The sequence below is a fragment of the Sciurus vulgaris genome, assembly GCF_902686455.1.
Source record: "Sciurus vulgaris genome assembly, chromosome: 5".
NCBI lineage: Eukaryota > Metazoa > Chordata > Mammalia > Rodentia > Sciuridae > Sciurus > Sciurus vulgaris.
Window position 1 is genome coordinate 95,167,595 of NC_136465.1, and position 25,267 is coordinate 95,192,861.

At 36.9% G+C, this 25,267-nt stretch overlaps 1 protein-coding gene and 1 long non-coding RNA gene across 6 annotated transcripts in view; one reads left to right on the forward strand and one right to left on the reverse strand.

Moving 5' to 3' along the window:
- BMAL2 (basic helix-loop-helix ARNT like 2) overlaps positions 1-10,168 on the forward strand; it is a 92,952-nt gene extending 82,784 nt beyond the window's left edge. For all 5 annotated transcript variants that reach the window (XM_079139373.1, XM_079139377.1, XM_079139374.1 and 2 more), the window contains 3 exons: positions 927-1,020; positions 2,378-4,305; positions 4,337-10,168. In XM_079139373.1, coding sequence (XP_078995499.1) covers positions 927-1,020; positions 2,378-2,514 — 231 coding nt within the window. In that variant the 3' untranslated portion in view covers positions 2,515-4,305; positions 4,337-10,168. The remainder of the gene's footprint in view (positions 1-926; positions 1,021-2,377; positions 4,306-4,336) is intronic.
- LOC306660850 lies at positions 300-15,974 on the reverse strand. The gene is made up of 2 exons (XR_013763756.1): positions 15,606-15,974; positions 300-1,097 (listed from the first exon to the last, which is right to left on the reverse strand). It is a non-coding gene; the product is annotated as an uncharacterized lncRNA (long non-coding RNA).
- Positions 15,975-25,267: the final 9,293 nt, after the last annotated feature.

Genomic DNA, 25,267 nt, shown 5'->3' on the forward strand with positions numbered 1-25,267 from the left:
CTGGGATTCAAATCCAAGTCCTCATAAATGCTTACCACTGAGCTACCCCCAGCCATGCCATTTCATTCAATTAAACACACACTAGCTAATTGAAATGTACCGTTGCATATACAAAAATGACTAAACATAGTACCCAACTAGAAGATGAAAATACAACATAATTCTAATACGGTACACACAACAAAAAGTCCTAAATGAATATGTAAACAGGTAATATAAGAATATAAGAGAAAATAATTTTTATCTGACCAGGGACAAAAACCTAAATATACAAATATTATATAGTATTCATGTAAGAGTGTAAGTCTTCTGATGTGTTTATTCATTTATTCATCATTTAGCAACTGAGGCAATATTACTAGGAAACAGATTTAAGGTATTGTAATAAAAAAATCTCCGGTAGCATACTCTACATAGGTTTTCTGTAGATAAAATACATCAACTTAATACAACCATACAGGCAAATGATTTGTGAGCTATGTTGAATATTAGATTGTTTTGCATGTAACAGTATAAAACTTTTTGGTAAAAGGATCTGCTCTAATCTGTTCCCCACTCCAAAGCAGTCTTCCTCAGTCGTTTCACAGGAAGCGTAGTTTTGCCATCATTTATTTTTAAACTGAGATGACTTTGACAACAGGCATCTGTGGTCATAAACTTTTCCTTCTCCATGTAAAATTTTGCCTTGTAGTATGTACCTCGAGTGGTGGCTTTGGAGCCAAGTAGCCTTGCTTTGGAATCATGGCCACAACACCTTGGGAAAGACAATAGATCCTTTAGACTTCAGATTCCCCACATTTGAAAAATAAAATGAAATGATGCACATGGAGTGCTTGGCCAGGAGGGGGCCCATGTCTGATAACTGCCAAGAGGTTTTTATTTCACTCTAGTGGAAACCTAACTATTCATTATTCTGTGTTTTTCAGATGTCAAATCAAGAGTTGTTTTCACAGAGTCCTTCTGAAACAGGGGACCTACAGACGACCAGGCAAAACCAGAGCTCTCAGGAACCACTCCTTAGTAAGTCTCCTTGGCATCGGCTGGCCACGTTCCTTTTCCGGAAACTCCCTCTTACTCTTTTCAGGCACAGGAGATTTCTGAAGAAGCAAACAATTTTTTAAAACTAAGATTTTCTCATTCCAAATCCTAAATAGAATAATCATACTCTTGATTTTAAAAGGCATGTGACTTAAAGAACCCACCATGAAGAATTTGGTTGTTTATGCAGTTATAGATGTTGCTGAATACATGTGATTTAAATAAAATTAAGGTATTTCTGTCTAGGGGGGAAAATATCCATTCAAGAATTACCAAGAATTTTTTAAAGGATACATATCACAAAAAGAAGTATAAGATGTGGACATTCATTTTAGTAAAATGAATGAAAGGATTTCATACCCCTATAACTGACATTGCTCTCTAGAAAGCCTATGTTAAAGAGAATCAAGGAATTTGATTCAGCTTCACACCGAGAACTACATAGAAATCATCTTAAATTCCATTGTGCTTTGAAAGATATGCAGAAACCGGTTAATCTTTATCTGTGTTTTAACCCTTAATTTCTAGAACCTCTTCCTATCTCTAATTTGAATGCCATTTCCATGGTTCTTCATATATTTTTTCAGTTAGAAATCTGGTTATCCACCTGTAAAAAAAATTCAGATTTTTTGGAAGATAATACTTTTGTCTCAGCCCCCTCCTTTTAGCATTAAACAAATGGAAATTTTTCTCAAAGCAGATTAAAGTTAAATTTGTCCTACCAGGCTCCCCCAACATACCCCCAGAGGCCCTAACTTCAACAGTTCGAGAGTCTGTGCCCTTTAGCAGTACCATCTTCTATTAGAAAGTGTCTGTAGATTGGATGAATTAAATGCAGTTTATCTAACATCAGATTGTTATAAAAATTGGTAACCTTTGTAAAAATATATCGGGTTTGGGCAGTTTTAGACATATGTTTCACATTCTAGAAGTACATTGCATGGTATCCCTGCCTTGTTTGGCCTTTTTTTTTTTTTTTTTTTTTTTTTTTTTGTATTTCATAATTTTAATTTATTAGTTATTTTTAGTTACATTTAATAGCAGAAGCCATTTTTATATAATTATACAAGCGTGGATTATACCTTGTTCTACTTCTATTATAGATGTTCACAGAGATGGGATTCAGTTATTTTCATATACATACATGGGAAAATTATGTCCGATTCATTCCACTGTCTTGCCTTTGTTTATCCCTCTCCCTTCCCTCCATTGTCCAATCTCCTACACTTCTACTCTTCCCCTCACCCCCTCTTTGCCATTTTTGATTCAACCTCCAAGTTTGTGAAATGTGCAACTTAGGTAACCTTTACTTATGCAAGCCTGCATTTTAATTCAATAGGTGACAGTGCACAGCTGGATTTCGATGCCCTGTGTGACAATGAGGACACAGCCATGGCTGCTTTCATGAACTACTTAGAAGCAGAGGGGGGCCTAGGAGACCCCGGGGACTTCAGTGACATCCAGTGGACACTGTAGCATTTGACTTTTATCTCCAAAAATGAGGAACGTTTTCAAGCATTTCATTTAGGAAACACTGTCTATTCTTCAGTACTGTATGGATACTGGTTTCGTGTTTTACTGATGGTCTACCAGTTTTTATAGATTTGCACCTTACTGTCAACAGGGATGTGGGAAGATCTATTTTCCTCCAAAGAGAACTAATCAGTTTATTAAAGACCCCTTTATGCCGTGAATAGCTTTAAACCCACTAGCTGCCATATTTTTAACTAAAATATTTCTGACCAATACCATCACATATCTATTGTTTTGACTTTATTATTTTTTTATGTGGTTTTGAGTTTGGAAAATTTAACATTGACATTTTCCTGTGTCAGGATTTATTTACTGCAGATTTGTGATACAGGTTTGTGTAATTTGGAACAATTCCATTTCTTGAGCATTTCCTTAACTGAGGACAGGACATTCATTCTAAGAAAACAGTGAGTGCTTGTACACTTACAGGGACAGTGCAACTTATAGTAATAATCATGATGAATATTATAATCAGTCTTTGTAGAATTTGGTAAGAAAACAGGATATTTATCTCAGTCAAGCACTTTCAGATGAATTTTAAGTGAGATGAATTCTTATTTAAAACAGAAAAAGCCAAAAAAGAGTTTCAACTTTGTTTACAGAGAAGAATGTTAGATCCTAGATCTTGTTGATTAACAAGATTGACTCTTAATATAAGCACTCAAGATTTTCATTACAGATAGAACAGACTTTTCCTGTTGAAAACATGATTAGGAAGAAGTAGGTCCAGACAGATTAAATGTCCTGGGTAAAGTCATACATTAAATTCAGAGATTTTTAAAAATGTTTAATGTGTGTAAACTGGTTTCTTTATTCACATTTGCAAAGCAATGGCCTCACTGGCTAAACGATTAGTGGATCCAGGCAATAGTTGTAGCTTTCTAGATTATTATAGTTTCTAGGTAATTATAGTTATGCCTGTAAGAAAAGGAAATGAAGTAAATGTTAAGTACATTTTTTAAATCTAGGCAATGAGAATGCATTTTAAAACCAATTTTTTAGTTACAGTTAAAATTTTGGAAAGCATTAAATAGTAATTAATCCAGAAGTAGCTCAAATTGAGTATAAGAACTGAGATTATTTAAAATTCTATGTGTCTACCTTTTTGGGGAATCATACTTTGTAAATACCTTGTGTTTTAAGATCTCTTTACAGTTTACCAAATGTGTTCCCATATCTTTTCTTGTGTATCTTACAAATGAAAGAAGGATAGGCTGGGGAACTAAGAGGGAAGCCCTCTGGCTCCAATGGAGGGTTCAAATTCACTTTTCTCCATATGGTGCTATACCTTTCCAGCAAATTTCCCTCTGAGTCCCTCACCAAAGCAATGTGTTATTTTGACCTTCATGGTATTCCTATAGGCTGTAGGTGATGAATGAGAACTTTCATCCAATGTGTTAATGGGAGACATACCAACAGGCAGTAACCAAAAGTAAATATTTCTTTCAAGTGTGAAATTTTCAGTGGCTGTGTAGGTAAGCATGTACTGGCACACTGTGTTCTTGAGCCAATATGGTGTGTTCCAGCAACATCAGGGATCAGCACCCTTCTTAGGCTGACATTTGAGGCCTTGAGAGACAGCCAGGTTTATAACAAGCTGCAGAAACCCTTCAAGGTGGGGGAGGATTGATGTGCTGCAACCCCAGCAGTAGAGCTAAGTTGAAAGAAGCATGAAAGAGCACATGGCCCCTCTGCCTGCCCATCAATAGAGCTGTTTTGTTTTTTGTTGTTGTTGTTGTTTGTTTGTTTTGTTTTTGTTTGTAAGGGGACTGCACCATTGCAGGTTCCCTGGTGGTAGGCTATGTCGTCACTATGGGATGGCCTCAAAAACAGGAGGGGCAAACCCTCATGATTTGAGGGGCAGAGCTTCTGGATGCAGTCATTGCTGCCCTGCACAGTGGCAGTTTTCTCTTTGCAAAAGGAGGGGTTATTCCATAGTCCAGCTGGCAGATAGCCCTTTGAATGCTCTGTGCAGATAGATTGTTTTATTTTTTAGCCCACTCTAATTTTTCTACAGATCCTCTTGTCCTGGACCCAGAATCCAGCCCATCCATGCTTTGTATGATACTGTGGTTCTCCCACATTTAATATGGTCTCCAAAATTCATTCAATTAGGAGTAAAATATTTACATGGATTATGCCTATTACTGTTTTCTCCTGTAAGTTAACATCTTGAATTTTGGCAAGAAATAATACATCTATAAATTACATGCTAGTATCAAAGACAGTAATTTTTTTTCTAACCCTGAGAGTTAACCTGTATCATAGCAGTGGGAAGAGTCCCTGTTTAGCCAGATTTTAGCTGTGTAACCTCAAGCAAGCCATTTAAAACTCTGTACCTCAGTTTCCTCACTTGTTAAAAAAAAAAAAGTTTGCTTTCTAAGTTTACTGCCAACTGTGACTGATTCGGATCCACAGGACTTGAGCACTGGAATGGACCTAGAACTGGACTGTCCTTTACTGTAGCCACTTGGCTACATGTGGCATTGAACACTTGCAGCAAGGCTAGTACAAACTGAGGTGTTGTAAACATCAAATACAAACCAGATTTCATGGACTTAGTATTACAAAAAATGTAAAGTAGCACATTAATTTTATGATGATTACATATTCAAATGTTATTTTGGGTATACTGAATTAAGTAAAACATTAAAAATTTATTTTTATCTTTTTACTTTAATGTGGCTACTCAAACTTTTTAAAAATTATCCACACATTTCTTTTGGACAGTGCTGCTCTAGATCATTTCATTACGTGGATATTATTAAAGCAGACCAAAGGTTATACCATAAGGATGATATTTACCTCTACTGTTTGAAAGATAATTTATTGATCTTTTTTCAGACTACTAGTGTTTGCCTACTGTAAAACAGTCAACCTGGTTTTTTGATCTGTAATTAAATACAAATAACTGTGAGCTTCTAGTCATATGCCAGATTTTAAAATTTGATAATAGTAAGCTTAAAAATGTGATTGGATGTTTTGCTACATGATGGTAGCCTGACATCAAATAAAACTTTAATTATAGGTTGACATCATCTGGTTGTCACTGAATTTGAAAATCCTTTGGGAAACAGAGAGCTTTAGTAAATAATGATATTGAAGGGAAGTGTGTATGTATGGTGACAACAGAAAAGACCATATTACTTTTTTCTCCTGTAAATTAACTTCTGTTCTGAGTCCTGTTCTGTGGAGTCCAGGGCACCAGGACGTGAACTAGCCCACGCCATGCTACCAGACCTTGTTTGGTGGTGTCTATTTCAGATCCTGCTTTAGAGATGTGCCTGCCACTCCAGTAGGTCATCGCGGGCTCTAGAATTGGAAACTCGAATTTTCCAAATGGTGTTCATGGCAAAGCAGGGTCAAGAGAATTATAAGAAGCCATAAAGAAAGACTGCTAAGTGGCCACTAGGTGCCACTTTTCTTTTCTCACAGAGCTGTGTTTTCATTAGATTAATTTTCCCAAGCTCCTTCTGTGGGGCCTGAGAGAGACATTAATGATTTCTGTGCCTAGAATGAGTCAGCTTCTCTGGTGTGGGTTGGTTGATGAGAAATGCTTTCCAAGGGAAGTCTGGGGAGCGCCTTCTCACATAATATAAGAACTTTGGTGTGGGAGCTTCCCAGTTGTGCTGCAAATAAGAACTGACCTTAGAAAACCCATCCAACCTGGAGTAGGCTTTCTGAACCCGAGTGCTTGTATGTTCTCAAGTGTAGATTTGCCTTTTATACAGTTTTTAGCTCTTTCCAGTTCACTTGCTCTTGTCTGTATATTGATATTTTTAAATTTTTGTGGTAAATAATAAAAAGTTAAATTATATTTTATAACAATTACTAGTTTGTGGGGTTTTTTAATAATGTGATATACTTCTTTCAAAAAGTGTGTCCTTAATTATGTATGTGTATGAGAAAGAGAGACAGACACAGAGACTGGGGATCAAACTCAGGGCTCTCTACCATTAAACTACATCCCCTTTTCGAGGCAGGGTCTCACTATGCCTCAGCCTGCAAAGTAGCTGGGGTTACAGGCCTGCACCACCACCCTGGCACTTAGCTACTTTCTAATGTATAAAATAGGTAGGGAAAAGACCCTATGTTCTCAAGCCCCTGAGCAGGGGGCTATGCTGAACAGTGTTACTGCATACATGTGGGGTATGTTCACCAGGCTTTCCTTGCTGCCACAACTTCAGAGTCTCAGTGTTTTAACCAATAAAGGTTTCTTCCAGCTCATATCACAGCCTGATGTCAGCGCTCTGTCCCTTGGACTCTCCCTGTTTCCACCAACTGGTTTTAGCCCCTGGTGGACCCTTTCTCCACAGTGACCCTCAGAAGTTCCCAGTGTGCATTTTATAACTGGCAATCCTAGTAGATAGAGAGCATCTCTATTTTTTAGTAGAAAATAGAGTACTAAAATAGGTCCATTGATTCAGGCCTCTGGATCAACTTGGTTGACATTGATTTCCTAGTGATCTATAATGTGACAGTAAAGTTGGGAATGATCGTCATATAGAATCCCATCTTTCAGTTAGTAAAAGAATAAATATATATGTAATAGAAGAGTAATTTAAGCTTCCCAAAAGTTCAACCCAAATAATAGAGATATATAACTAATGGCAAAGTATAAGAGAACCTCATCAAGGGATTGTGTCTGGGAAGGTGTATGTGAACTACACAAAGAGGTAAGCAGTTTGATTTGCTAAAGAGGAAATCTAAAGGCTTTTTTTTGCAGGCGGGGGGGTGTGCTGGGAACATCAAAAGATACCATTTTTTCCAATTTAAGATCTCACTCATCCTGTGCTGAGCTCAGCCTTAATAGTCCCTGCTCCTAAGACACCAGTTTTGTGGAGGAGACCATGGAAGGTAGTAACCATAGAATAGGGCCCTTGACACTTAAAAGGAATGAGCAAGAGCTAAGAGAGCCTAGCAAGGGCAGGCTTCATCTCTGCTTCTATATAATCTCCAAGACTTACCTTATTCTGGCTTTTTGTTCCCTTTATTCTTTCCAACCCGTGGGTCTCCAACTTGAATGCATGAGAATCACCTGGAGCTTGCTAATCAGGTTACAACCCTACCCTGGTGTCTGATTCAGGTGGTCTGAGGTGTGGCTCATTAAGCATTACTAGTAAGTAGCCAGTGGTGCTGGTGCTTCTGGCCCAAGGACCACACTTTGGAACCACTCACTGATCCTGCTGTCACAATAAATGGACACCCACAGACCTCTCATTCTTGGGCTCTTCCTAAGGAAGTGGGGTGGGGAGCAGAGTCTCAGGATGGAGGCAGAGCCCACTACTCATCTCCACTCCCTTTAGAACATTGAAATCCTGGCTAGATAAGTTAAAATGAGCTTCAAAGTCATCCTTAAAGAAAAAGTCAGAAATAGCCAACAGCTGGACAGCCTACGGCCACGAAGGAATGTAATGGAATGTATGCAGAAGGGCCCATGGAAAGCTTGTGATTCATGATGGCCAACTTCCTGGAATTGTGGGTGTTGGCGTGTGAGTCTTGCATATTTTGAGTTTTGGTTGTTTTATTTTCTAGAAGTAGCAAGTTGTGGAACACTTTTTCCACTTTAGCCATCTTTTTTGTTTCCTATCCAGTCACTGTGAGTTCTTGTCCATTGCTAAGGCAGCTGTGTTGAGAGGGCCGATAAAGAGCTGTCTTAAACTCTCACTGGCTCTGGGTTTCTGGGCTTGAGTTCACTGTTTCTTGGGCAACCCTAGCTCTGGTCTGACCTTCAGGTGGAACTACTCACATTTACTTCTGTACAGGAAGAAATCTTCTGCACATCCACCTAACTTGATGTTTAAAAGCCTACACTAAGATGAGAAACCTAGATGATGAAAACTTACAACTGAATAGAACTCTTAAATCTCATTTAATATTTGGTTGACACGGAATAACTCCAAAGGCTTCCCCTCTTAATTAGAATTGATATCTCAACCAATAGCACATAATCAGCTGATCATTAATGATTTGGTGTTCTGTTTAACAAAGGTCAAGAAGCGTTCAATTATAGCATCTGAAATATTTGTTCTTGGGAATAAAAAGATGGACATGACGACCTAAAATAATGAAAATTCAAGTATCTGAAAGAATACTCTTTGTAATAGCATATTTCGTTTTTAATATTTTCTTCTGCAGGGCATGGTGGCACATGCCTGTAATCCCAACAACTCAGGAGGCTGAGATAAGAGGATTGCAAGTTAAGGCCAGCCTGGACCACTTAGACTCTGTCTCAAAATAAAAAAAATAAAAAGGACAGCTTGGAATGCTGAAGCAGGAGGATCACAAGTTCAAAGCCAGGCTCAGCAACTCAATGAGGCCCTGACTCGAAATTTTAAAAAAGGGCTGGGAATGTGGTTCAGTGGTTAAACACCCCTCAGTTCAATCCCAGTACGAAAAAAAATTAATAGGGCTTGGGATGTAACTCAGTGGTAGAGTACCCGTGGGTTCAATTCCCAGTACCACTATTTTTTTCTGATTATAAAAGAACTTTCTGTTCACTTTGAAAACTCAATATACAAAAAGATGCTAAAACAGTAACAAAAATTGTCTCTAATTGTTCCACCTAGTGAAAAATCAGCACTTGAATATTCTTCTAGGCCTTTGTATCCTAATGATTTTTTTTAAAGGTAGAATCCTGTTTGTACAATTTTATGCCTGTGGGTTTTTTGTTTTTTTTTTAATATGCAAGTAGTGCATACATTAGCTAAAGGTCAGATTATATCTGAAGGTGTAAAAGTACAAAAAAAAGAAGAAAGCACTACCTGGGGTCTCATTCTTATTTTCTTGAGTAATCATTTTCAACTTTTTTTGGCCAATTATATTCATAGTTACATTTCTAATTATGCTTTTATTGCCACTTCTCCATTTGTCCAGCATGATTTTGGAACAGAGCACCAACCATTTTAAATGTTTATTATGGAACATTTAGAATGTTTGGAAAGTTTCATTATCATGGGAAATATGTCCATTAACATCCTTCTGCACAAGTGTTTGCTGTGTGCCTCTGATTCTGTTTAGGATGAATTTCTCTAAGTGTAATTGCTGGATCGAAATTGGCCACCTGCCTTAAAGTCTGTACACAATATTCTTTTGAATTAATTTTTGCTTGGTTAAATGTCAATATTTTCTTTCCTAATTTCTTTATTTGCTTTGTGTTCAAGAAGACCACCTTTTCCACCTCAAGATCCAATACACACCTAAGCTTTCTTCTTAGTGTCATGTGGTTTCATGGTTTTACATTTGAGACTTTTGGATCTAGCTGAAATATATTTTGGTCTTTAGTGAGACACAGAAGTCTACTTTTCTTTACTTCATATTATACCTGTGCTCTGCAACCATTTCGTAAATAGTACTTTCTTTTCCCAATGATTTGAAATGTTATCTTTACCATCTACTAACTTCTTACACATTCTGAGAACTGTTTGGGAAGGAGGTGGTCACAGCCACAGGTGGGAAGAGGAAGGACTGTTGCATTAGTCTGGCTGCCCTTTTACCAGTACCAGACATTTAGATTATTAAATGCAATACAATTTGACACTGAACTTCCCATTATATGATAGTATATCACTTTTTCTTATTTTCTGAAAAACACTTTTTAAAATATAAAATCTCTACGAACCTATTTATGTTACATTATTAAGATAAAAAAGGATAGCAGCTTTTCTGACTTCAGAATTTTCAAGTTTTTGTGTGTATGTGTGTATGTGCATTGCCTCAATCAGTGATTTACCTGTGAAACAACTGACTCAGGAATGATTCAGTGTGTTTAGCATTCTTCTAAATACCTCTTGGATGCATGAGTCAAATTTCAATGTGGTTATACTTGGCACAGTGTTCCTGGTACCAGTTTATATTCCTTTTGAGTCGTTGAAATTCTGAGGGAGTAAGAATAAAATCTGTCCCTTGTTACATTTTGACTATGGCAGGCACAGTTCCTCAGCCTTTTACGTACGTCAAGTCTCAACCCTGAAGATGAATGCTAGCATTGTCCCATTTTACACATGAGGAAACTGAAGCTCAGAGTTAATAATTTGCTCCGCTTCCAAGTCAGAACCCAGACCCAAGCAGCCCAGATTGGTGCTATTAAATGAGTATTTTAACAAACAGTTTGAGTTATTGAGTTACTCGAGGTCTTTCTACCTTTTCCCCAATCCCTTTGCCTAAATACACAGCCATTTTTTAAAATGTTTCCAAATTATAAAAAAAAAAAAAAAAACAAAATTAACTATCTTAACCATCACATGTAGAGTTTGGTAATGTTAATTGTGTTCACATTGTTGTGCAAGAGCTCTCTAGATCTTTCATACTGCAAAACAAACTCTGTACCTACTCCTCACTTTCCCCTGACTTCATCAATTAATATAATATCAAGATTCATCCATGATGTTCAATGTGATAGGATTTCCTCCTTTTTGAGGCTAAATAATATTCCATTGTGTATATGTACATACACACCACATTTTCTTCGGTGATCCATTGATGAATATTTGGGTTACTTCTTCTCTGGCTATTGTGTAATGCTGCAATGGAGGTGGGTGTGCAAATCTCTCTTCAGGATCCTGCTTTTCAGCCTTTGGTATACCTAGAAGTGGGATGGCTGGATGAAATAATTCTATTTTAAACTTTGAGGAATCTCCATACTGTTTTCCATAGTAGTTTTACCATCTTACATCCTGACCAACAGTACATAGGGTTCCAATTTTTCTAAATTCTTATCGCCTCCTTGCTGGTTTGTTTTTGTTTTTGTTTTTGTTTTTGTTTTAACAGTAGCCATCCTAATGAGTTTGAGGTGATAATTCGTTGTGGTTTTGATTAGCATTTCTCTGATTATTAGTGATATTGAGACTCTATATGCTTGTTGGCCATTTGTATATCTTCTTTGAAAAAATGTCTGTTCAAGTCTTTTGATCTTATTTTAAGTTGTTTGGGTTTTTTGTTGTTTAGTTTTAGCAGTTATTTAAATATCCTGCATATTAACACCTTAACAGATTCATGATTTGCAAATATTTTTTCAATTTAGTAGGTTGTCTTTTCATTCTGTTGATGGTTTTCTTTGATATGCAGACGTTTTAAAGTTTCATTTGTCCTTTCTTTGTTTTTTTCCCTCCTCCAGTGCTAGGGATTGAACCCAGTATCTCATGTGTGCTAGGCCCATGCCCTACCACTGAACTACATCCCTAGCCTTGTTCCATGCTTTTGATGTCAATTTCTGTGTCACAGAAGCACATGTTTCATTTATTTGGGAAAAATACATTTCGAACTTTTTAAGAACATAGTGAAATAAAATTCAAAATCCTTAGGAAATTTCTTGAAATATATAATATGGAAACTGTATTTATACATCATTGCTTAGTTCAGCATAGTAAATATGAGGGGCTAATTTACACAATTACATAAGAAATGAGCGAGAAAACAAAGAACTACGGCCTAGGGGAGGGACAGATGCACACAGCATTTGTGGCACGGCCCCCGCCACACCCCTGGCAGACATGGCGAATGAAGTGTCTTTTTCATGTTGAACCAAAATGTGCTTCAGAACCATTCAACACAGAGCTTCAGGAAGCCTTTCACAAACAAGTAAGGTGAAATAGCAGGCAAAATTTGTTATCCTGTCCTCAAACACTTCCTGAAAATCATGTTATTTAAAACAGTTCCCCAAGCATGCTGCATCGAAAAAGAGGCACAACTGGCAGATTTGTAATGATTATAAGCTTATTAAACTCACAGAGAAATCCCATAGAAATTTTACTGATTAATTCATCATTCTCTAAATAATGACTTGATCATTAAACTCTTTATTCCTATTAAAATACTATGGAATTTGATTTGTATGAAATAGTGATGTTGAAACAGTAGTTGTGATGTTTCTCATGGGACAATCCTTTATAAATTTCCATTTTCTGAAAAATGTTAATCAACTTTACATCTATTTTGTAGAAATTTGATCTCCACAAAAATATTTAACTTTTAAAGTTTAAAAAACAAGGACATTCGGACATACCTTCCATCAGAACAAAAGTTTGAAAAAGTGGGGAGAAAAAAATTCTAATACTACCTTATTTTTAGTGATTATTTTAAACAAAAATGGTTTAAAAGATTGAATAACAAAACCATAAAAGGGATGATATCATTAATAGGGTATATACCTGGTATTTTAAACAAATGAGATTTTGTGACTTCTCAGACCCACAACCTAGAGTCTGGATTTTTCTTGTTGTTGTTTTTTGTTTTTTGCGGTGCTGGGGATTGAACCCAGGGCCTTGTCTTGCACTTTACCAACTGAGCTATCTCCCCAAGCCCAAGAGTCTGGTTTTTTTAATTCTAGACTTCTGTATGTTTAGATATACTTGTGGTGAGCATTTATTATTAAATTGGCCTTTTTCAAGAGCTCATATAAAATAAATCATTTAAAAAAAATATACCAGGGTTGGGGCTGTAGCTCAGTGGCAGAGCACTTGCCTAGCATGTGTTTGGCACTGCGTTCAATCCTTAGCACTACATAAAAATAAACGCCATTCTGTCTATCTACAACTCTAAAAATTGTTTTTAAAATCATAACAGTTGCTCTGAATAAGCAAGGTTGAAAAAACGTTTAAGACTTAGTGTTTTCTAGTCTCAGATGTGTTCATAAGAATAACTATTAAACGAACCAAATCTCAGCTGAATCCAGTGGTATGTGCCTATAATCCCAGAACTCAGGAGGCTGAGACAGGAGGATCACTTGAGTTAAGGATTTTTGAGACCAGATGGGGCAAATGTAGTGAGACCCCATCCCCCACCAACCACCAAAATTTAGAGAATTAAACCTAGCTGTGTGACCACAACGTCAGCATCACCTATCAAAAATGCTATTTGGAAGGCCCCACCCCAGGCCTACTGAATAAAAGTTTGATTCAGTACAGGGTCCAGCAATTTGTTTTTTTTTTTTTTTCTTTACATGGAAATTGATTTATTGACTTTTGGGATGTAAACCTTGTACAGATATATCACATCACAATTTGAATTAACATTGCTGAACAGTATATGTGATATATTGAGGAGATCAAGCACTGTTTTGTGGTTTTGGTCACAAATAGAATTTCAGAATCACATAAAAATAAAAACAATAGTAAAATATTTGAAAGTTAAATTTAAAATGCTATGGTCTTTATCCTGTAAATAAGAACAAATTCATAAATATTTAGATAAAGGGCATGCATAAAATCTGCTTATAATCTAGAATTATTAGTGTAGTTCTGAGGCAGAAAATTTATAATCTCAAGGCCATCCTCAATAACTTTATGAGATAGAAAGGGGTTGGGGTGTAGTCCATTAATAGAATACCCCTGGATTCTATCACTATTACATTAACTATGGAAAATATTTATTACTATGTATATAGACAGGACACAAAACAATATAAATAAAATACAAAACTCAATTAGAAGGTCTAATATTTATAGAAACAAGGTAAAGCTCAAATAGTTTTTGGCAATAGAAACAAAAATCATGCATATATTAATTTCAATATTGTATTAACTTCTGAAGTAATAGAAATTGCCATATATTTATAAAATACAGCAAAAAATAAAACAGTAATATGTGAAGGGAGAAAACTTGTTTGACACTATCAAATCTACCCTATAAAATGAAAGAAAAAAGGAAAGGAAAATTTAACCAACAATTTGTATATAACAATAGATAAATTATTTACAAACAGTTTCATATAACTACAGATTTCAACTATCCTTATGTATAAAAAAGAGCATTTATTGAAAATCTTTAGTTTCACTTCTCAGAAAATTCTTTACAAGTATTTACAAAGAGCATTTATAAAGTAATTTTAATGAATAAATATATAAATAATGTTGAACAGATTTAGGATATTAATTTTTTGCAATGGTTTGACCTAGAATTCTCCAAAAATATGCATATACCATGTGAAGACCCACAAATAACAGAAGATCTTTTAGATCATGCTGACACTCACTGGCAAAGAGGAGTTTGGTTGGTTAATTTAAATGAACTGGGACATCACTGGAGAGAAATAGAAGATTTGAAAATATTTGAAAACTTGATAAACAAAGGACAGTATATGTTCAATGACAACAGGAGAAATCAATCTAAGCTTCTGAAAAATCTTTTCTGTTTGATAACTTCTTCAACATTTTGAAGTTTGAATTTCTTCTTGATCTTCAGAACTCTCAACTGTGTCTTCTGCTATGTCAGGCCACAATATTTTATATCACTGAATTACTCTCAGTACCACTTTTCTGAAGTGAAAGATATATAACTCAGGAAGACCAAGTTTCTTTAATTCTCAAACATCACATCTCTATATAAGTTTTGTTGAGCTGGCTGAAGGTATTCCCACTCCTCTTCAGTGAAATCAATGGCCACATCTCTGAATGTCAACAGATCCATTTCCTGGTGCTCAGGAGCCAGTCTTTGTCCCTAGGGATCTTCAGCCACTGCACAGCAGAGCAAACTGGGACTCTGAAGCAGAAGAGTGAAACCTAGAGTTAAGTGACTGATATGGTAGTCTCAGGGAAACAGGAAATCAGCAATTTGGTTTTAATGGCTGGTTTAATGGCTGGTTTAATGGCTGCTGCATACCAAGTCTTAGAATCCCATGCTTGTTCTAGTTTGTATCTGGTGTTTATTAAGTTGGTCCATCTTATCTAGAATTGTTGAGGCCTCTAACTCTTGGTGAATTGAATGATAGAATTCTCCCACATTTGAGGGGCAGAAAACAGAGACATCTTTCCAAATATAACATCTAATGAGCAATCAGTGACCCTCCTGTAGCAAATTAGAGTACACAAACTGCCTATGTATTTTTCGAACACAACGAAGAAAATTTGCTAGCATTCTCAGAAAATGAACCAACTAAAAAAAGATCCTTTTATCCCTAGACATAGATAATTGGTCTATAAATAACAAGAAAAACATAACAGAAGAGAATGTAGCTACAAAGTTGACTAACATTATCTGTGACAGTTTAAGGAGAAAATTATGTAGCCATCCCCAGTTATGAAACAATCCAAACTTACATAAGTAGAAAAAGGACATTTTAAGTAACAGGGCCGCCTCCAAGTCAAAGAAGAGGGCATCTTCACTCTAGGGGTGTCCTATGTCATGGGGCAGATGCAGTGGCAGAGGGGGTGTCTGTAGGAGGCTGCTTGCTGTATAGAGGTGGCACCTGGCACCAGGCCATGGTGGGCGGCTTGAAGGCTCTAGTCAGACATTGCCTTCAAGGGGCTCCTGTAATCTGCCTTCTTGAAACCTTTGCACTCACTTTGATAGTGTTGCAAACCATGCTGAGACCAGGACTCCAGCCAAGCATATTTTTAAACTCCTGGGTAATGTTTCCCCTTGGGAGGACACCTCATAGTTTGCAGGTCAAAATAGCACATTCTCTAGAGCAGGTTTTTTTTTTTTTTTTTTTTTTTTTTTTTTTTTTTTTTTTTTTACCTTGGCACTATGGGCATTTGGTGTTGAATAATTCTTTGTGGTGGAAGTCTGCCCTTCACACTGTAGACTGTTCAGCAGCACCCCTGGCATCTGCCCACTAGATGCCAGTAACACCTCCTAGTTAGGTCAGCTGAAAATGTCTGAAGATATTTCTGGGGCATGTGGGCAACTCTAAAATTGAAAAAGGTTCTAGAGGGATTTTTTCCTCTTTGCTAAATGGGGCAGGAAAAACTAATCCTTCCTCCTGTGAAAGATTGTTCCAGTCCTGGTAATGGGCTGTCTACATGCCCTGTAGGGCACCTTGGCTGAAGACAGTGGAGGAAGAACCAAGGCCATGACACCACCACTGGACACCCACAGCCAAGGGGTCACCAAGAAGAATATTCCCTGGTTCCAGCTATCTTACTCTCACTCACCCCTGGTAGACTCCACAATTGAAAGAGTTGGTGGGAGAAAAGCCCTCAACATCACCCTATCCTCAGGTGTGCACTGCTAGGGTTGACCAGATGTCCCACTCCTGGGTGGCCACTCTCACCACAGCAAGAGGAATACCACTGCTTCTTCTATCACACCTGCACTGTCCCACAACTCCCACACCTTGTCTGATCCCACACTGTGGCATGCAAGAGCCACAGAGGGTTATGGGGGTTCCTGCCACCACCTCTCCCCAAGAAGCACCTGGGCCTGCAACACTGTTGCAGAACAGTGTTGGAGAACAAGTTGGAGAACAAGTGATACAGGACTCTCACTGCTATTGGTGTAGCCTGTGCCAGAGATCCTTATAGGTAACAAAGAACTTCAACAGTTAAGAAGCCCCATCCTCTAACAGGTGTTACTATTCCCACTGTAGGAAGCCACATAGTGTGTGCCCACAGACTCTGTCTACACCACACCCACCTGACTGTTTGTGTCCCCAGTCTTGCATAGCCCACAGAAATGGTGGGTTCCTGACTGACATAGTACATTCAGAGTTAAATTTATGAATCATAGTTAAAGAAGCTGGGGTGGAGGTTACAATATGGTGCCAGCTGGAAACAAAGCCATCATTGCATAACAAATTGATACCCCAAGACACATTTTCAGGAGAAAGCTGCTTACGAAGAAGACCACTCTATAAAAGTAATAGATATATTTGATCTAGGAGAGGCACAGGGCTCAATGTAAGAATAAAAGAAATATGAAAAAAACAAGGTAATATGACATCTCCCAAAGATAATTCTAGTAACAGATTACAAAGAAATGGAAATAGATGAGATGCCTGGTAAAGAATAAGAAAAATTGACTTTGAAAATTCAATGACATACGAGCAGAGAAACAGTTAAATGAAATTAGGAAAACAATCAGGATATAAATGAGAAATTCAGCAAAGATTTTTTTCTAAAGAACCAAACAAATCTTGGAAATGAAGAGCTCAATAAGTCATAAATTCAGTGGAAAGTCTTAACAACAATAGATCAAGCACGAGAATGAGCTTGAAGACAGGTCTTTTGAAATATCCCATGTGGAAAATAAATGAAGGTAGCAATCAAGATATTTGGGACACCTTTAAGTGACCAACTATCTGCATCACTGGAATATACAAACAGTGAGGAGATTAAGAGCATAGAAAACCAGTTCATATAAACAAAACCCATATATAAAAATATACATATTAATTTTATTGCAGAAGTTTGGAAGTTATAATTATAGCATTCAAGTCTATATTAGACAAAGAAGCACTATGTTTTTCAAATGATTTGAAAGTCACCATCTTTGATGGTGGTTTGATTTTTTTCTAAGTAAAATCACTAAACTTGTACAATGGTAGCATGGAAGTTATTTGAGATATCTTTGTATGATTGTGCTTTAGCAGACTGAACATAGCTTCAATTATAAAAACTAAAGATTAAAGTACAGAAAAGTATGAGTTTGTGCTGCCCACTTCTAAGAGAACTCCTTTTTTTTTTTTTTTTTTTTTTTTTACCAGAGTTTGAACTCAGAGGCATTCAACCACTGAGCCACATCCCCAGCCCTATTTTGTATTTTATTTAAAATAAAATACAGGATCTCACTGAGTTACTTAGGGCCTCACTTTTGCTCAGGCTGGCTTTGAACCCGCAATTCTCCTGCCTCACCCTCCCAAGCTGCTGGGATTACAGGTATGCGCCACCACACCTGGGCAGAGAACTTTTGTTCTTTATAACTAGATAACCTTATGTCACTGATTCATAGGGGATTTAAATTAATTCTGTGGGTTAGAACACCAGAATTATTATTATCCATTTTCATCTAAGATCTCTATTCTTTTAACATTCTTGGTCGTACTGAAACATTTCAGTATACAAAATACTGCAATGTTAATACCCAACAGAAAAGCCATTATCATGTGTATGCTGGTCATCATGATTATAGTGTCCCAGCGGTTCTGGTATGTTGACCACTATTCTCATTTGACTCTAAGAATTTTTAAATTTTTCCCTTGCTTTTTTTTAATGCACCCATTCATCATTCAGGAATTTCATGCAATCTTCATGCCTTTATATAGTTTCTGTGCAGTTTTGTCTTGTTGATTTCTAATTTCATTTCGTTATGATCTGATAAGTACAGAGAATTATATAAAGTTTTGAGTAGGTTTTCTATGCTTTTTTTTTTTTTTTGAAGGGCATGACAGGTTATTTTTAAAAATTGTACCATACTGATCATGATGACCATAGAATAGTAAAAAGAGAAACTAATTCAAATTAAAAACCAAAAATCAAAATGACAGGGAATAAAAACAATTTCTCAATAACCTTGAATGTAAATGGCCTAAATTCAGTCAAAAGACAGATTGGCAAATTGGATTGAAAAACAAACTCCAACAATATGTTGTCTCCATGAGATTCAACTCATAGGCAGAGACATCCACAGACTGAATGTAAAATGATGGGGAAAAACTTATTCACATGGCTCTCGAAAACAAGCAGGGTTTTCTATCCTCATATAAGATAAAGTGGACTTCAAGCCAAAATTAATTAGAAGGGACAAAGAAGGTCATTTCATCTTGCTTAAGGGAATTACACATCAATAAGACATAATAATTGTAAATATTTATGCCCCAAACAATGGAGCATCTATGTACATTAAACAAACCATTCACAATTTCAAGAATCAAATAGATCACAACACAGTAATACTGGGTGACTCTCTCATCACTCAATAGCTGTTCCAAACAAAATCTAAAGAATCTACAGAACTAAAGAATACAATTTATAATTTAGACTTACCAGACATATATAGAATATTTCAACCATCAATGATTGAATACACTTTCTTCTCAGCAGCACATGGATCCTTCTCTAAAATGGACCATATCTTAGGCCACAAAGCAACTCTTAGCAAATGCAAAAATAGGATACCTTGCATTTTATCAGATCATAATGCAATGAAATTAGAAATCAATGATAAAATAAAAAATAGAAGCTACTCTAACATCTGGAGACTAAATATTATGCTATTGAATGACCGATGAATAGCAGAAGAAATCAGGGATGAAATAAAAAAATACTTAGAGGCATATGAGAATAGTGACACTACATATCAAAATCTCTGGGATGCTATGAAGGCAGTTCTAAGAGGAAAGTTCATTGCATTGAACTCAGTCATTAAAATAATAGAAAGTGAACAAATAAGTAACCTAACTTTACATCTTAAAGCCCTAGAAAAATAAATCAACACCAAAAGCAGAAGTCAGGAAATAATTAAAATCAGAGCTGAAGTCAATGAAATTGAATCAAAAATTTTTTTAAAAAGTTGATTCTTTGAAAAATATAAAATTGATTAACCCTTAGCCAAGCTAATGAAGAGAAAGAGAAAACCCAAATTACAAAGTACATAATGAAAAAGGAAATCATGATGAATACTACTGAAATACAGATGATAATCAGAAACTACTTCGAAAATCTATACTCCAATAAAATAGAAAATCATGAAGACAGTGACAAATTTCTAGAGATATATGAAATCAAATTGAGTCAGGAGAACATACAAAATTTAAACAGATCAATTTTGATGGTGAAGGCCCACCAAAAGCCTACCAGCAGAGAAAAGCCTAGGACCATATGGATTCTCAACCTAGTTCTACCAGACCTTCGAAGAAGAACTTACATAAATACCATCAAATTATTCCATGAAATAGAAAAGAAGGCAACCCTTCCAAACTCATTCTATGAAACTAGTATCACCCTGATACTGAAACCAGGCAAAGATATCAAGGAGAGAAAACATCAGACCAATATACCTGATGAACAGGTATATTCTTAATAAAATTCTGGAAAATTGCATATAAAAACATAGTGCCTGATGATCAAGTGGGGTTCATCCCAGGGATGCAAAGTTGGTTCAGCATACGATAATCAATAAACATAATTCATAACATCAATAGACTTAAAGACAAGAATCACATGATTATCTCAATAGATGCAGAAAAGCATTTGACAAAATTCAGCATCCATTTATGCTCAAAACACTAGAAAAGTAGAAAAACTAGGGATAATAAGAAAATAGTTCCACATTGTAAGCCCAAGCCAACATCATCCTAAACGGAGAAAGATTGAAAGCATTCCCTCTAAAACTTGAATAAGATAGGGCTGCTCTCTTTCACCACTTCTACTCAACATAGTCCTTGAAAACCTAGCCAGAGGAATTAGACAAAAGAAAGAAATGAAAGGGATACAAATAGGAAAAGAGCTCAAACTATCCCTATTTGCCAACAACATGATTCTATATTTAGAAGACCAAAAAAACTCCACCAGAAATCTTCTAGAACTCAAATGTCTTCAGCAAAGTAGCAGGATATAAAATTAATGCTCTTAAATTAATTGTTTTCCTGTATACCAATGATGAATCAGATGAAAGAGAACTCAGGAAAACTATCCCATTCACAATATTCTCAAAAAATAAATAAATAAAATACTTGGGAATCAATCTAACAAAAGAGGTAAAAGATCTCTACAATGAAAACTAAAGGATGCTAAAAGAAATTGAAGACCTAGAATATGGAAAGATCTCCCATATTCTTGGATAATCAGAATTAATGTTATCAAAATGGCCATACTACCAAAATCACTACACAGATTTAATGCACTTCCTATTAAAATTCTAATGACATTCTTCATAGAACTAGAAAAAGCAGTCATGAAATTTATTTGGAAAAACAAGAGGTCCAGAATAGACAAAGCAATCTTTAGCAAGAAAAGTGAAGCAGGAGGCATCACAAATGCCATACATTAAATTATACTACAGAGCTGTAAGAATAAAAACGGCATGGTATTGGCAAAAAGAACAGACAAGATGACCAATGGAACAAAACAGAAGACAAATACCCCCATAAATATAGTTATCTCATACTAGATAAAGGCATCATAAACAAACATTGGAGAAAAGATAGTCTCTTCAACAAATGGTGCTGGGTAAACAAGAAATCCATATGTACCAAAATGAAATTAATCCCCTATCTTTCATCCTGCACAAAACTCAAAGTGGATCAAGGACCTAGGCATTAGACCAGAAACCCTAGGCCTACTAGAAGAAAAAGTAGGCCCAAATCTCTATCATGATGGCTTAGGAATCAAATTCCCTAGATAAGAGTCCTAAAGTTCAAGAAGTAAAATCATGATTCAGTAAATGAAATGCTATCAAACAAAAAAGCTTCACAGCAAAGGAAACATTCAAGAACATGAACAGAGAGCCTATAGAATGGGAAAAAATCTTTGCCACCAGCACCTCAGATAGAGTATTAAACTCCAGGATATACAAAGAACTCAAAAATATTAACACCAAAAATAAATAAATAAATAAACCAATCAATAAATGGACAAAGGAAATAAACAGTCACTTCAGAGAAGAAAAAATACAGTCAACAAATATATGAAAAAATATTCAACATCTCTAGCAACTGGAGAAATGCAAATTAAAACTACACTGAGATTTCATCTCACTCTAGTCAGAATGACAATTATCAAGAATACAAGTAACAATAAATGTTGGCAAGGATGTGGGGAAAAGGTACACTCATACATTACTGATGAGACTGCAAATTGGTGCAACTCTGGAAAGCAGTATGGAGATTCCTCAGAAAACTTGGAATGGAACCACCATTTGACCCAGCTATCCCCCTCCTTGGTTTATACACAAAGGATTTAAAATCAGCATACTACAGAGATACAGCCACATCAATGTTCATAGCTGCTCAATCCACAGTAGCAAAGCTATGGAACCAACCTAGATGCCCTTCAACAGGTGAATGGATAAAGAAAATGTGGTATGTATACACAATGGAATTTCATTCAGTCATAAAGAAAAATGAAATTATGTCATTTGCAGGAAAATGCATGGAACTAAGTGAAGTAAGTGCTAAGTGAATTAAGTCAAACTCAGAAGGTGAAGTGTCATGTATGTGTTCTCACATATGAAAGCTAGAGAGGAAAAAGGAAAAGAGACGGGGGTGGGGGTGGACTCCCCAAAACAAAGGGAGATCAGTAGAAGAAAAGGACCAAGGAATGGGAGGTGGGGAAAGAGGGGCAAGTGCTGGGGAGTGATATTGGCCAAATTATATTGTTATATTGTGTAAGGAAAATCCCACGAAACTACGCCGGACACAGGAAATCACATAAGGGAGTTTATTAAGCAGAGTGTCTCCCTGCAGGGTGAGAGAGAAAATGAGAGGAAAAGAGAAAGGAAAGGGAAAGGGCACGCGCTTGAGAGAGAGTGGAAAGCAAGGAGGAGGAAAAGCAAGTGTGTAGGAGAGAGAAGCAAGAGAGGAAAGATGGCAGTTGAATTCCGCTGGGCTACCTGGCTAACAGGACCAATATCGGAGAAGGATACTTGCAAGCTGACTGATGAACCAATAGCTAGCTCGGATGTTCACAGATTGACAAGTGGTTGGGAGGCGGGGAAAATGACTGCAACGGAATGGGTGGGGGAGCAGCTTTATACATTACAGTGTGCATGTACCAATTCATAACAATAAAATCTCATCAGTATATACAACTATAATGTACCAATAAAATATGGGGGAAAAAGAAATTCTATTTAATGAAATAATAGCAGACAGCTTCCTTATCTGGGGAAAGACATGGACATCCAAATACAAAAGGCTTTTAGAGCCCCAAGGAGACATGATCAGAAAAGATCTCCACCATGACATTAAAGTGAAACTGTCAAAAGTACAGAAAGACTTATAAAACTCTGCAAAAGTGCCAAGACATCTTTAAGAGATAACCTATTAGACTAACAGCAGGTGTCTCAGAAGAAACCCTATGGGTTGGAGGGAAGAGAATGACATATTCTAAGCACTGAAGGAAAATAACTGCCAACCAAGATTGTTGAACTCAGTGTAGCTATCCTTCAGGAATGGAGGAGAGGAGAAAAGATGACAAACTAGAAGCACTTAGCATTTACTAGCTACTCCGTAAGACTGAACCAAATTGATGTGTGCAGCTTCACGAAGAGGTAGGGGACATAGGAAAGACCTGGTGTGCAACTCAAGAGTCAGTGACAGGGAGAAATCCAGAAATACTGATTTTTAGAATAAGGGAAATCATAAGAGAAACAGTATAGAAGCACCGAATGTGTGGCAGCTCAGTGAGGAAGAGGAAGCTCCCATTCTGTGGGAGAATTCTCTATTCTCTAGGAATACAGACTCTGCTATCAGGCAAATGTGAAGTCTGAGCAGATGGGAAACCTGGATTCTGCACAGCCAGCCACTGCAGAAGAGCGTCCCTTTGGGCTCAGATGGTGCCATGACGTGAACCATCTTACGTGTCCTATTGTCTAGGCTTGCTGTGAGGAAGACCAGAAACCCCTTCAATTTTTATGTCTCCAGACTGCTTTGCTTCACTGGGTCAGGGGGCACTCACTCTGAGAGTAAGTCTGGGTCCAGAAGAATGACTGGCATAGATCTGAGAACTTTGAGTGGTGGGAAGCATGTCTGGCCATTCTGCCAGGTGAAGGAGGGAAATTGGTGATTTGAACTTCATGACAGGGAGTAAGGCCAATTATGTGTGGATTCATGAAGGGACTGAAGTGCCACAGCTGGGACTGGAGGAAAGTTAGTGCCTGCAGTTGCCACCCCACTGCAGATTCCCCTAGTCCCTGACACCTCTTCTACATTTGGAGGATTCATTCACTGCTGTAGCGTGAACACTTTCTGTGTCCCCAGCTCAGTGACTAAGGGTTTTAGGACCTGGAGTGCATAGTCTGGTTCAGTGCACAGGCTCCCTGGGTGAGGATTGGCAGGCAGCTCCTACCAGAGCCATCCCCCATCCCTGGGTACAGAAAGCAAAGGTGCTGGGTGTGAATCTAGTTCTACAGCAGACAACTTTCCCTCAGTACTCACCAGCGGGCAGGAGGGGTGCAGCTCAGCCTACAGACTGCCCTGTTGTGGTCTGTGTGGTCTCCAGCCGAGAAGGAACACACCAGACCACAGTTTCATTCCCCAAGCCCCACATACCTGGCAGATTCCAAAGTTAGAAGTTCCTGAAAGAAGAATCTCCATTTTCAATACCTCGGTAATGAAGAACGTCAACTCTTTTTGTTGTTGTTGCTTTCCCTTCTGTTGTATTTTATGTTGTTTTGATGTTTCCCCTCCTTGTTTTTATGTACTTTCTGGTTTTGTAGTTTTTAAGTTCTTTAATTGGATTTTTCCTTTATTTTATTCCCTTTGCTTTTTTCCTTCTAGTTTTCATTTCTTCTTCCCTATCTTCTTCCTCTCTCACTTTCTTATATTGTGTTAATTTTCATTAATGCTTAACTTTTTTAGCCCATTCAATAATACTTCCCCTTCTGTTTATGGAGTTGTAGAGATTTTTTTTTCATATTATAAAAATGTATTAAAAACAAAATTTTTATTATTTGTTGATATCTGGTTTGCTCTCAAGTTGTTGCTATTACTGGTGTTATTCTCACCTCTCAAAGTGGGACTGGGGATCAAACCTAGCACTTTGGATACATTAGGTAGATGCTTTGATGCTAAGATACTAGCCACCCAGAGCACATAAAGAGAAAGCTATTCACTAAAAAGATCCTCAAATAATAGTGAAAGATATCTATTACAACAGATGCATAAATCTCAATATAAGAAATATGAGAAAAAAGACAAAACAGCTCCAAAAATTCACAACTATCCAATAACTGAATATATACATATTGAAGCAAAATGCTAAACGATATTTTTTTAAAAAGTGATCATTAAAATGATCAGTGAATTTAAAGAGACAAACCA